The sequence below is a fragment of the Oryctolagus cuniculus genome, chromosome 1 (assembly GCF_964237555.1).
Source record: "Oryctolagus cuniculus chromosome 1, mOryCun1.1, whole genome shotgun sequence".
Classification (NCBI taxonomy): domain Eukaryota; kingdom Metazoa; phylum Chordata; class Mammalia; order Lagomorpha; family Leporidae; genus Oryctolagus; species Oryctolagus cuniculus.
The window spans coordinates 106,069,663-106,083,132 of record NC_091432.1 but is presented as its reverse complement, the minus strand read 5'-3'; the positions used below and the strand labels follow the sequence as shown (position 1 = coordinate 106,083,132).

At 51.6% G+C, this 13,470-nt stretch overlaps 1 protein-coding gene across 3 annotated transcripts in view; it reads right to left on the bottom strand.

Moving 5' to 3' along the window:
- The window catches only part of ZBTB16 (zinc finger and BTB domain containing 16), a 186,826-nt gene that overhangs the window by 56,433 nt on the left and 116,923 nt on the right, over nt 1–13,470 (bottom strand). For all 3 annotated transcript variants that reach the window (XM_002708425.5, XM_017343233.3, XM_051819548.2), the window contains exon 4: nt 6,162–6,248. In XM_002708425.5, the coding sequence (XP_002708471.1) occupies nt 6,162–6,248 (87 nt within the window). The remainder of the gene's footprint in view (nt 1–6,161; nt 6,249–13,470) is intronic.

The following is a 13,470-nucleotide window of genomic DNA, read 5'->3' as shown; positions in this document are numbered from 1 at the left end:
CCTACCCCAGGGGAACCACTGTTCTCCACACCTCTGATGAAGACCACAATGAGGCAGTGACAGTGGTCACCACCCTTTCCCGAGCACCTGCTCCGTGCCAGGCCTGTATGCCGAGTGCTTGACATGGATTCAAAATAAATCCTCACAACACCCCTTCTCTGATAGATACCATTACTGTACTGACATTCCAAGCAGGACACCAAAGCTTACGGAAGTAGAGCAATTTGCCCGAGATCATAAAACTTGTAAGTGGTGAGGCTGGAATTTTAAACTAGACAGCTTGATACCAGATTCCAAGTTCTGGTTCACCGTGCATGAATACCCTGAACTTTACACTCTGACTTCAGGCTCCTTGAGGCCCTTCTTCTCGGCAGACTGCATGACAAACCTGAACTACCTTGCTAGCACCTTAGAGATCATCCCATCCACTCCCCCTGCCTGCAGGCAGCTCCATTTTCCCCAAGCAATCATTTCACACTTACCTCTCCTGCTTCCTGCCCGTCAGTCTCTATGGCCTGGCCCCAAGTGCAGCTCACAGGTAGGTAGGTGGCTGCTCTGAGTTCTCTTATCCCCAAGACCAGCTGAAGATGATCCCAGCCCGCAGTCAAGGCATCTCCCCTGCCCTCTAATTAACACCACCCTACCCTGCCTGTTGCCCCCAGGCCTGTTCAAGTCCCAAATGGGGACGTACAGTGGCCTGAACAACATTATGATTTGTAAAACCCACTCCTAATTAGTTTGACTTTGAATAAAGAGGGTAATTATTTTTAAATTTATTAACTGCTGCCTGGCCAGAGAAGTTTCCAGATCAAATGACATGGAGAAGCTATTTCTGTTCAGTGATGCAGCAATTTATATTACTGATCGGTCATTAGAACCCCTGGCACAAAACCACTTGTGTTTCCCGAGCCAGGACAGCGTCCGTGTGTCAAATTTCAAACCCAGGGTATAAATTAAGCCATTAATGGTATTTATCAGTTTATCTGGACTGAAAGAACTACTTACTAATTTAAGAGCTTCCCGATATAGAAGCCAGGAGGTACACTCGGCGCGCCTGGGAGCGTGCACGTGCGTGTATGTGTGCTTTCTCACTTTTATTTTACTGAACAGTGTAAAAACAATCCTGACGTGTAAATGAGGCACCGGCACCTCAGCAGCCGTCTCGCTGCTCATTCCTCACCGCTCTGCAACCCAAACATTTTGGAAGCAGCCGTGTTTTTGCAATATGTATTTGTCATAATATAAAAGGTGTAAAATGATCTCTGTTTATCTCCTCAAAGTCTTTGCTGTACCAAAACAGAAAATGGAAATGTGACAACAAAGTCTGAGCCCAGCCCGATTATGAGTGTGGCCTTCCCAAGCAACAGCTTGCGCCCATCAAGGTCTTGGGGGGTGGGGGGCAGCGAGCAAGGAGGACTCACACGCACCAGGACAGAAATCCTGCAGGTGTGCAACACACACACATGCACACAAGCAAGGAGGACTCACATGCTCCAGGACAGAAATCCCGCAGATGTGCAACACACACACACACACACACACACACACACACACATGAAAGTGAGGCTAAATGGGGTCAAAGGGTGAGATATAATGATGCCATTTGCTCATGACACTGGAATCGGTAATACTTTCTTCCACACTCATTTTCAGTATCAAGAATGCCTGTGGGACACCATACCACCACTCCACGCAACACTGCAGGTCAGCTCTATTAACTCTTAGGCATGGGACTCAGACTCAGTTTGATTCAGGGAAACCGTATCCAACCTCGAGAGGAGGACACAGCTATCAAGGTGTCAGAACTTCTTTATTAAATCAGTCATGGAGCTCCGCAAGACCACTGCCCAGGTCAGACCGGTGGGCTAAATGACTCCCTTAACTGCTTAGCCCAACAGCTAGACATGGTTCAGGGAGCTATGGAGTAGTAGGAAGGGCACCAAAGTTGGACTTGTGTCAAGTTCCAGCTCTCTACTTAGTAGTAGGCAGCTTCTAAGCTTCCATTTTCCCATCTATAAATGGGTATAATAAAGTGTTCATCTATCTTATTAAGCATTTATCTTTTTTTTTTTTTTTTTTTTTTTTTTTTTTTGACAGGCAGAGTGGACAGTGAGAGAGAGAGACAGAGAGAGAAAGGTCTTCCTTTTGCCGTTGGTTCACCCTCCAATGGCCGCCGCTGCAGCCGGCGCACCGCGCTGATCCTGGCAGGAGCCAGGAGCCAGGTGCTTTTTCCTGGTCTCCCATGGGGTGCAGGGCCCAAGCACCTGGGCCATCCTCCACTGCACTCCCTGGCCATAGCAGAGAGCTGGCCTGGAAGAGGGGCAACCGGGACAGAATCCGGCGCCCCAACCGGGACTAGAACCCGGTGTGCCGGCGCCGCAAGGTGGAGGATTAGCCTATTGAGCCACGGCGCCGACATTTATCTTAAATATCCTATAAATAAATGCTTAACAGTAGATGATGGCACAGGGCCTTGGGCCCCTACATGGGAGACCGGGATGAAGCTCCTGGCTTCAGGCTGACCAAGCCAGTCATTGTGGTCTTTGGGGATTTGGGGAGTGAACCAGCAGATGGATGACATCTCTCTCCCTCTCTCTGTAACTCTGCCTTTCAAATAAATAAATAAATCTTTTTAAAAAGAAAGAAAATAAATAAATGCTTAAGATATCAAAAATGCCAAGTGATATTAGCATGATTTTTACTCTTTGTAGTGCTCTCTCCCAACCCTGTCAGCTCTCCAATGACATCTGACAACCCACTTGGTTTTTCCCACTCCAAGAGCACAAGTGCTACTTTCCGCATTCTCTGTAGTCCAGCCTCTCTCTTCCTCCTGGGGCCACAGGAAGCAGTGCAGAGAGTGACAGAGGAGCTCTCCCCTGTGTGAGGAGGGATCCTGGGTGTCGCCTCTTTTTCAACCCTATACGGGTGGCAAAGCTGCTATAGTCTCTGCCCTTAGTACCTAGCACAATGCCTGCCCCACACTAGGCGGTGGCTAATGCTCCACAGCGCTGGGGGAACTTGCCCTGGCTCATACTCGGGCTGAAGGGGAGGCACTGTCAAAGCCTACTCCTTGCTCTCTTGCTCCTTATCCCACTCCTCCCCCTTTAAGAGCTCAGTTTACTCAAGCTTTATTGGGCAAGACACGTGTGGAGTACTGAAAGTCAGCCACGTTTTCCTCTATCCAAGCAGGTGTGCCAGGCAGCTGACCTCCCTCTGGTGGACTCTCCCTTGTGCAGCAGGGAAGCCCCAAACCACAAGGACTCTGGGTCAAAGATGAGTTCTTGCACCAGCCTCAGGTTGCTCACTTTTTTCAAGAACAGAGAATACTGCTGCAGTGGTCACCACCTTATTCCCAGCATGTGCGGGGTCCATAAGTGGTGCTTAGTACGGGTCTGGAGTCCACGTGGTTGTAACCTGCCCAGGTACTCACCACTTGGAGGCTCGGTTTTTCCCCTGCCCCTGGATGAGAGGGCAGCTTGCTCCACGCTTCTACAGTTTAATCCGGATGGATGGCATGAAGCTGCCTGGCAAAGCTGGCTCACAGCTCAGTCTCCCCAACTCCCCAAGTGAGAATTTCAGAGTGGGATTCCAGGTACAAGTGGTCTCACAGTAAGAAAGTGGCTGGCACCCTGGGAGACCTGGTGTGCCCCTGGCTTTCATGACAACCAGAGCTACAGTCCTGAGCATCATAAGGTCAGACAGAGGAGTGAAGAAGCCATTGTGCACCCAGCCAGTTGAGCCTCCAGACGATGGCAACCTCAGCCACCACGTGACTGCAACCCAGAAGACAGACTTCAAGTGAAAACCGTCCTGCAGAGCCCAGTCAGCCCGCTGGACTGTCAGAGCTAAGGGCACTTTGCTGCTTTAAGCTGCCATTGGAGTTCAGACAGTCCCTGGGGTCAGTGCTTAACACAGGAGCCACAGCAATCTTTGATACACATAAATTGTCATGTTTCTCCCACTCAAAACCCTCCAGCAGGCTTTTTTTTTTGTCATGCTTCTCTATAAATGTGTGTGTACATAGATAAAGAAGTATGCATGTATACTATATCTCAGCAAAGCTATGTCTGTATGAAGTGGTACATGTGATGCCAGTGACATGGCACATAGCAAAGCTCATTTATAGACAAACACACATGCACCTGACAGATACTACACACACCATTCAATATGTAGCATATGCTTTTAAAGTTATAGTTCAGTGGATTATAATATATTTGGAGTTGTGCCACCACCACTACAATCAATTGTTAAGTATCTTCATCACTCCAAAAAGAAATTTTGGCTCCAGCATCAGTCGCTCCCCATCCACCCCTCTACTCCCCTAGCCTCTGGCATCTACTGATTTACTTTGCACCTCTCTGGGTTTGCCTACTGCAGATGTTTTACTTGGATGGGATCATAAAGTGTGTGACCTTTCCTGCTTGGCTTCTCTCACTGGGCAGGTGAGTGCTCACCCATCCCTACTGTAGCATGAGATAGTGTCCACTCCTCTCAATGGTCAAATCCTATTCCGCTATATGGACACGCCACATTTGCTTAATCCATTTATCAGTTGATAGACATTGGGTTGTTCCTATTTTCAGCTATTATGAATAAAACTACTATGAACAGTCACGACCAAGTTTTTGTGAGGACATATGTCTTCCTATCTCTGGGGCATACATACACCTAAGAGGAACTGCTCTATCATATGGTAATTCTATGTTCAACTTTTTAAGGACCTGTTTTCCAGAGGGGCTCCACCATCTGCCCTCCTCTCCCACCATTCGCACTCACTGCCTGATCTCTGACCACATTGCCCTTCATGCTGTTCCTTGGACCTGTCCGGCTCAGCCCAGCCTCGGAGCTGCTGCAAGCACCTGTTCACTTTGCTCATCCTTTCTCACTGCCTCACTTTAGGACCCTGCTCAGATAATCACCTTCTCAGACAGGCCTTCTTCCCTGACCATTTTTCCAAAACACCCATGTTCTCTCTCTCATCCTCTACCTCTTATCCTGCATTGTTCTTCCTAGTAGCACTTATTATAGCCTGATGTTACAGCATAGTTATTTGCTGACACTGGCTCTCAACTTTCAGTTCCATGAGGGCCAGGAATGTTGCCGGACTCATATACTGCCCTATCTTCAATGCCTGCCGAGTGTTGGACACCTGGTAGGAACTCAATAAATATTTATTAAACACAGCTACTACTTTTTGCTAAGTGCTAACTGTAAGCCAAGCATTTTGTAAAGTGCCTCGAATAAAATATTTCATCTCCACAACAACCCTATGCTATGAGGTAGACACTATTGTTATTCCATTTTTACTAAGAAACTCAAAATAAAAGAGTTTAAATAATTTATGCATGGTTCCACAAACAGGAAGTGGTAGTGGAAATTAAACCCAGGCCGTCTAAGCCCTGAACTACGAGGCTCCACCCTACTCATCCCTACTGCAGACTGTGGCTTTCCCTCCTTTGAGCCCCAGTCTCCTCGTCTATGACGTGGGAACAGTGACTGAAGGAACTGACCAAGCGGGATCACGCACAGTACTGAGGACAGTGGCTGGCACACCCTGGGCACTCGGCAAGTGGGAGCTGCCACGATGATGGCACCAGTTACAATGATGCGAAGATGCTGATGCTGTGAATCAATGCTGTGGCATCCAATCGAGCTTCGTCATCATTAGCAAACGTGCTTAGAAAACATGCTTGTGTACGTACTGATTTCCTGCAGACAATGGCTCAAATCTTGCAGAGGGAAAACCAGCCCACTGTGGCCACACAAGAGTTTCAGAATTTTTTATCTGATGGATAATGAGAGGTTCCTTAACTGTTCACCAAGGCTTAGCTCACATCACGGACGGCCTAAGGCCTCAACAAAGGCATAGTAGGTGCCTCCATGAAGAAGAAAGCTCGGGGGTCTGTTACAGACAGAGGTCTCAGCCTAGATCCCAGGAGCTCTTCTTACGGAGCAAGGTCCACACTTGCCAATCCCTGCCCAGCCAGCCCTGCACAGGAGAGCAGCTGCTACTGGCAGAAGCCCAGCCCCACTCACGGCTCCTCCAGAAAATGACTGGCTACCCCGTTTTCTACAAGGAGACTGCCCCTGAGATACTTCATACCCATGTGCTCTTGGCCTGTAGGATACCTGCAGAACGGGAAGCAAAGGGAACTCACCGGTGTGGGTCTGCCTGTGCGTCTCCAGGGCGTCCTCCTTGGAAAACTGGGCTCCGCACTGATCACAGACAAAGGCTTTGGCACCCGCTGAAAGGAAGGAGAGGCCATTAGCATGAGGGCGATACTCCAGTAGCACAAGGCGGGTCCTGGCCACCATCACAGGACAGGAAAGAGGGCTGGTCACTTGTGAAGACCCACAGTAGGGAGTGATGTGTGGCCCCGGCAGCCGGCCCAGGCCCTCATCCAAGAAGTAACCACCCACCTAATTTACTCTCTGCCCTTGTCCAGGGGTCACCCAGAGAACAGGGACACAATCAGAACACCCAAGATGCACAGGGAGGAGTCCAGGCAGGACACCCCAGGAAGAAGGGGGATTCTGAAGGGCCAGCTCCAGGTAAGGACAGAAAGGAGTAAATGGCTCCCACGACGGGGAACTGGCACCCTGCGGCCTACATCACGCTTTAGGGGAAGGCAGAAATTGCTAATACATCTCTGCTTGGATGTCCCCAGAACTTCTGACGTGGCGGATCCAAAACTCAATTCCCCAGCTGCCCCCAACCACCTACACCTGACCCTTTAAACCCTGAGTGCCTTGAGTTCAAGCCCAGCCCCTGCCTCACTTCACCGCCTCTCTGTGTGCTCAGCTCAGCTCTCCTGTCTTTCACACTCCACTGCTGTTTCTACTTCTTCTCCCCTTTCCTTGTCACTAGGCCTCCGCACCTCCCACCCATCCTCTGCCTCTGACACTCTCCCCTCTGCCCCTGGCCCCTGGGGTGTAGCCGGAGCTTCTGCTCATTGCAGAGGCATCAGCTGCAAGACCTGTGCCTGGGTGAGGCGACCCTTTCTGATGTCCCATTGCACCCTGTATGACCCAGATCACAGCCCGGGCCATGCTCTACTCTAAACACCTGTGGGCCTGTCCCTCTCTGCAACCTTATTCAGGACGCTGTCACCTTGTGCACAGCTGTCTGCCTGACACACATGGAGCTTGTTACCAAACACATCCTGTGGATAAACAAAACCAACTCGGTGCACCTCCGTGTAATAAAACTGCTTAGAACCACAATCTGCAAGGCTCAACGTGACAACACCACCGGGGCAAGACCAAACAGTGCTTTCTACCATTGCCTAATAGTCTTCAAGACTCTAACACGGCATCTAATCCCAGGGTCACCTGTCACAAGCCTTAGCGTTTTCCCTTCCAGTGTCTTCTCGAGGGAGCTCTTCTACTGCATTTGGAGAATGGCCACCCCCTCCAGGCCTTTGCGGTGTTATGTCTTGCCTGCAGCACGCTAAGACTCTAGGGGTTTCCACACCACCAGCTACCCTGGGATGCACCCACCAGTTGCGGGCTTCTTGAAGGCCAATTTTCACACGTCCTCATTCAAGAAGATGCGATGGCTCACACCGAGTATGAAGTCTCTACCTGGCCCCAAGACCTCCTACAACCCACGTCGGGGAGCCGTCGAGCTCCACAAATAGGCCGTCCCCCCTCGCCCTCTCTGAATGGGGCTCGGCCCTGCAGGAATCTCCCCGCTCTTCCACCTATTCCAAATCCATGCAGTTTCTAGGGCCAGAGTGTGTGGACACTGCTCCCCAGACTCTCACTGCTCCACCCTTTCCCATCTGCACTGTACCTGTTCCTTTCAACCTGCCTCAGCACCCCCCCCCCTTGTTTTTTACTGTGCCTGTGTGTTTTCTGTATCAGAGCCTCCATAGAGCCAGAACTACTTCTTACACCGAGTAGCAGTCCTTAGTACTAGTTTCAAACCACCACAGATTTCCCCAGGCTTTACTACATACCAGACATGATGCTACGTGCTTAACGTGTACCATAACCTAACAACAACCACTGAAAGTACACTCCACTGCGACACCCACTTAGCACACGGCTACACTCAAACGCAGAGAGGTTAAGGACTCTGCCCAGTGTCACACAGTGGGTAGCAGTGAAGCTGGGCTCAAACCCAGGCAGCCTGGCCTCAGAGCCCTCACTCTGGATCCCTCTGCCCTCCAGACCCCTTACATGTGCAAAGATGCATGCAGAAAAGGGTGGAGGCCCTGCTCCCTCTTCTTGGCTCAAACAGGAAAGAAAAGGAAACCCAATTTACCATTTTATACATCGGGGCTTTGTGTAAAATTGGATTTGGAAAAATGGTTCCACTACTTACAAGTCTGAAAACCTGTGTCTTGGAATATTAGCAGACACTTAAGGAATATAACTCACGAGGCGCACTGTATAAGCACAGACTTAAACGGCGATGGAGCGGGCGATCTGGCCAGTGGAGCACGTGAGAACCCTCCTGCAGGTCTGGAATGTGAGGTCCTACGAGGACACGGACTGTGTCCATCTCATCAATGCCCAATTCCTAATGACAAGCAGGATGTAGTCTAAATAAGAGCTCAACAAATAAGAGTTGTCTGAGTGAATAAATGAGTGATCAAGTACCCCGAGGAAGACACGAAATTGCTCTTCCTGAACAGCATTAAAAATAAATATTGTCATTCGTCTTAGGTGGCTAGCATTGAATTTCACCTGGTGGCAGGGAGAATCTCATGATGACCTCTGGGTGTCCCTCCAAGCTGCAGGCCACCCTTGGCCAAGCACCTGGTGCGTGGCTCACAGAGCTTTGAAGAAGGAGCCAAGACAATTCCTACCATGGATGACGTTGAGGCAGCTACACTGTGTTTGCAGAGGTAGCCGTTGGGAGCACGTTCATCTCCAAGTGCAGAGTGGGCCAGGGTAGGGAAGTGGGGGCTGGAGGCAGCTGCGCTTCCCTCCAATTAGAAACGACACCCCCCCCCCCAAGTCCCAAATCATTAGGTACCAATGATTTTCCGTGGATCTGCAAGGGATCTGATTTTCATCGTATTTCTTTCTTCGCTTGGCCGTTCTCACGGCTCCCTATAGAAGGGGTGGGGGGCAAGGAGGGGAGCGTAGGCTGGGAAGGGACGGGCGCCCGTGGGCTCAGCCTCGGGCCGCAGCCCTGCAACCCAGCGAGATGCCTGACGATATGAGGGCTTCAAAGGGCGATGGGGTGGAAGGCTTCTCGGAAAACTGCCACCCGTGCCCCTGTAGCAGCTTCTCTCTTTAATGACTGCGAGGCAGAGAGAGAGGAAGGAGGGTGGGTAGGAAATAAAGGGCCGGATGTGCGCCAGCAGACAAGTTCAGATGAAGATGTGCACACGGTGTAGTCCAGGGTGCTGGCTGGGCCCACGCCTGACCACATCTGGTCCCCTTCAAAGCCCTCCCCACTCCACCCACACGTGCTGAAGTCATGGAATCAGGTTGAGTGTGTGAAAGTGCCCTGTCCTCATCACACGGGGAGACTACAGCTGCTGGCTCCCACTGCCAGCCCCGATACTCCTCCTGCCCCCACCCACGGAGACTATGACCTCCCCCCGCCCCCACGCCAGCTCTCCAGGGTGAGCCAAGCAGCAAAGACAAGCACTTCTGCAGCTACAGGAGCCTAGCAGAGAGAACCAGACGGAATTCTCTCTCCCAAGCACGCTGGTGCCTTTAAATTGTCTCCGTAATGGCTGGCTCAGAGGCAGAAATATTTGGCAGCCCTGAAATTAAAAGTGATAAATTTCCTCGCCAAGCTTTGATCGATAATAGAGGCCTCATCTGTTAATCAATAAGACAGTCTCTGCCTGTTTACTGTGCATATGTTGTTCGCTGCTGCCTTCAGGATGATGTCAGGTTTGCATTCAAAGCAACTCGAGTGTGTATAAACCACATGGCTATTCCCAAAATGCATTACGGTGACATCATGCAGCCGCTCATACATTTATAAAGCATCAATGGCGGGGTGGCAGGGGAGGGGAGGAGGTCATGCCAGCTGAGCACGACAGGTGCACGTGGACCTAGGAGGGGCGTTTACTCCACAGCATTTCCTGGGGCTCATCCTGGAGAGGGGAGAACTCTGGGGATGCAACTCCGAGACGGCCAGGACCCCCTTATACCCTTCCTGCACACGGGGGCTGGTGCTGGGAGGTGCACTGAGTACAAAAGGGAGATCACAGAAAGCAAACCAAAGAGATGGAATCTTGCCCGCATGGAGCTTGCAGTCCAGAGGAGATGGCTGGCTTTTTTTTTTTTAAGCAAGCAAATATAAGGGAGGCCTGGTAGTGATAAGTGATCAAGAAAGGAAGAGGGATAGAGGATGGCACAGGCTACCATTTTACATGAGCGGCTGGGGAAGACCTCTCTACAGAGCTGATGTCAGATGAGAAGTGAAGGCAGCAGGAAACTCTCTGAAGACGTCCACTCCAGGCAAAGCAGAACAAGGAGGCCGGCAGGATGGACAGAGTCGGGGAGGGGCCAGTGGGAGACAGAGGCAGGGCAAGGGATCGACGGCAGGTAAACACATTTTTTATTAAGATTTATTATTTGAAAGGCAGAGCTGCAGTGGGAGGAGATCTTCCATCCACTGGTTCACTCCCCAAGTGGCTAGAACAGTCAGGGCTTAGCCAGCCCAAAGCCAGGAGCTTCTTGCAGGTCTCCCACTCGGGTGGCAGGGGCCCAAGGACTTGGGCCATCTTCTACTGCTTTCCCAGGGCATTAGCAGATGGGACTTGAACCGGTGCCCATATGGGAAGCTGGCATCACAGACGACAACTACCTGCTATACCACGATGCCAGCCCCTAGGGAGAGAAATTAAACAGCAGTAGGAGCACAGCAGGAAGATGAAGTGAGCTAGCCTCATGCCATCCCCTCTAGGAATCACAGATCCCAGTGAACCCAGGAAGAGAACAGCCAATCCAGAGCCAATCCAGAGCCAATCCAGGGAGAACAGCGTTTCAGAATTGACTTAGCTGCTCACTGATGTGGACATGACATCAGTCATCACGCCTCAATGAGCCTGTTTCCAATCTGTAAAATGGGCTTGAGCCTATCTGTCTGCCTCACAGAGGCTGCTCTGAGGACCACAGGAGGCAGGGATGTTACTGAATACCAAACTCCTTGCTAATCACAAAGTACCCTGCAGACATGAGACTCGTATCACTGATGCTATGTGTGCCTCCGGAGGCAGTGGTTCGGGGTTAAGAACCCTGGGTTCGAATCCAACAGAGCAGAGGTCAAATCCCAGTGAGCGAGACACCAGCCAGGACCCTCAGAGTCACCTAACCTCTATGAGTCTGTCTGCAAAATGGAAACAGCAAGAGGACATTCCTCAGAGGCTTGACACAAGGTAGGTAAAGTGCTGGGCCCTGCACGTGGCCTGCACGTGGCCAGCACGTGTGCAGAACCTGTAAAGTAGTGGTTACCATCACCACCAGTTGTGACTCTTTAAAGAAAGAACTCCCTCCGTGCAATTAGAGTAGGATTGATTTTGCTGAAATTCAATGGACAGTTATGTGGGAGTCATTTATCTTGTACAAAGTGAGTCTCACATCTGTAAAGACATATTTCACCACACCACACATGCACACACCCTTGTCCCTCTAATTTGAGGTGAGTGATTGTTTTGTGGAGTGGAGCAGAAACATCTGTCATCAGACCCGTATATCCATATCAGTGGCTATTCACAAACCTGTCTCCCGAATCCCCCCCAGCCGCCCCCACCACGAGCCCCAGAAGCCCATCCACCACCCAGTGTTCCTGGCTCTGTCCGTCTTCCCCAGCCGACTGTAGCGCCGAAAAGCAAGTGAGCATCCGCCCTGGCTCTGCCACACCCCTGGCGCCTGGCCCGATGTGCACCTCAAGCCCACTGAACACTCATTAAGCAGACCCTCAGGCAGGTTCTTGGTGCTGAAGTGGCCTGGGAAGGGGGTGGTGACCATGGAGGGCACTGCCAAGCTGTCCCCTAGGGGGTGGCAGAGTCCTTATTCTACAAACTCTGGGCTCTCTACTGCCTCTCTTTGAAACATTCAAGGACACAGCCTCTGGCTGGAGCTCAGGCCAGTCTCAGGGAGAAGAAAGCCAAGGTTAGGAAGGGGGCTGTCTCTGCCTCTACAGCAGGACCTCCAGCCTGGCCGGCCACACACTCACTCTGGCAGCAAGCAAACAGCCCCACCCGGCCACGCATCCAGTGGCCTTCCTGTCCCCAGGCAGACCCCGCAAGGCTAGAGAGCACCCCAGACTGGCTGGCAGTGATCTGCTGGGAGACTCCTTCATCCCTACCCCAGGCACTGAGCTCATCTGAGAGTCAGTGTTCCCAGCTGTTAAAGAGACAGGCAGAGGAGCCTGTGCTGTGGCATGGAATGGTAAGCCTCCGGCTACAGTGTCAGCATCCCATACAGGCACCGGTTCAAGTCCTGGCTGCTTCATTTCTGATTTGGCTCCCTGCTAATGCACCCTGGAAAGCAGTGGAAGATGGCCCAAGTGCTTGGGCCCTTGCACCCACGTGGGAGACCTGGAAGAAGCTCCTGGCTCTGATCGGCCCAGCCCTGGCCTTTGCAGTCATTCAGGGAGTGAACCAACAAACAGAAGATATCTGTTTCTCTCCTTCTATCCCCTTTCAAATAAATGAACTAAACCTTGGAGGTGGGGTGCGCAGATAGACAGACATCCCGTGCCTGCCAGTCCCCCAGGGCCCTGTAGAAGAGGGCTCAAGGATGCTCGAGGGATGGCTGACAGTCGGGGTTTTCCTGACTCCTAGTTTGCTCTCATTTCCCCCTAACTTCCTGACTCTTCCAGGAGGTTAGACAGGGGCTAAAGGAAGATGGTTGAGAGCAGGTTATAATTTGGTGACAAGACGACACGGACACTATAAATCCACTGGACGCTGAGGCTGCGCTGAGTCTGCCAGCCCCGGGGCAGCGTTCACTCTGTGCTAAAGCTCACTCCGACTTGCGTGCAGGAATCAAAGGAGGAAGCAGACAGGAAAGCACAAACACAGAAAGCTTTCTCTAAATGCCAGGATCCCAGCCACAACAGAGCTGAAATGCAGCAGAGGCTGGGGACAGCTCCCCTCAGCTACCCCACACACACACCCCAGCCTCAGCTACCCCCACCACACACACACACACACCAGCCTCAGCTACCCCCACCACACACACACACACACACACACCCCAGCCTCAGCTACCCCACCACACACACACACACACACACACCAGCCTCAGCTACCCCACCACACACACACACCCCAGCCTCAGCTACCCCACCATCACCACCACACACACACCCCAGCCACCACCTCTGGACTCTCTCCTTGCCCTAACCAGAAACGGGGTCAGAGGATCCTGCACATTGAGGAAGGGGTCAATGACGCTGAAGGCATCTGAGGAGTGGGGTCTCTTCCAGGATACCAGGCAGAAGCCAATGAGAGACAGACAGAAGCCCTCAAAGCCCTCCCTCTC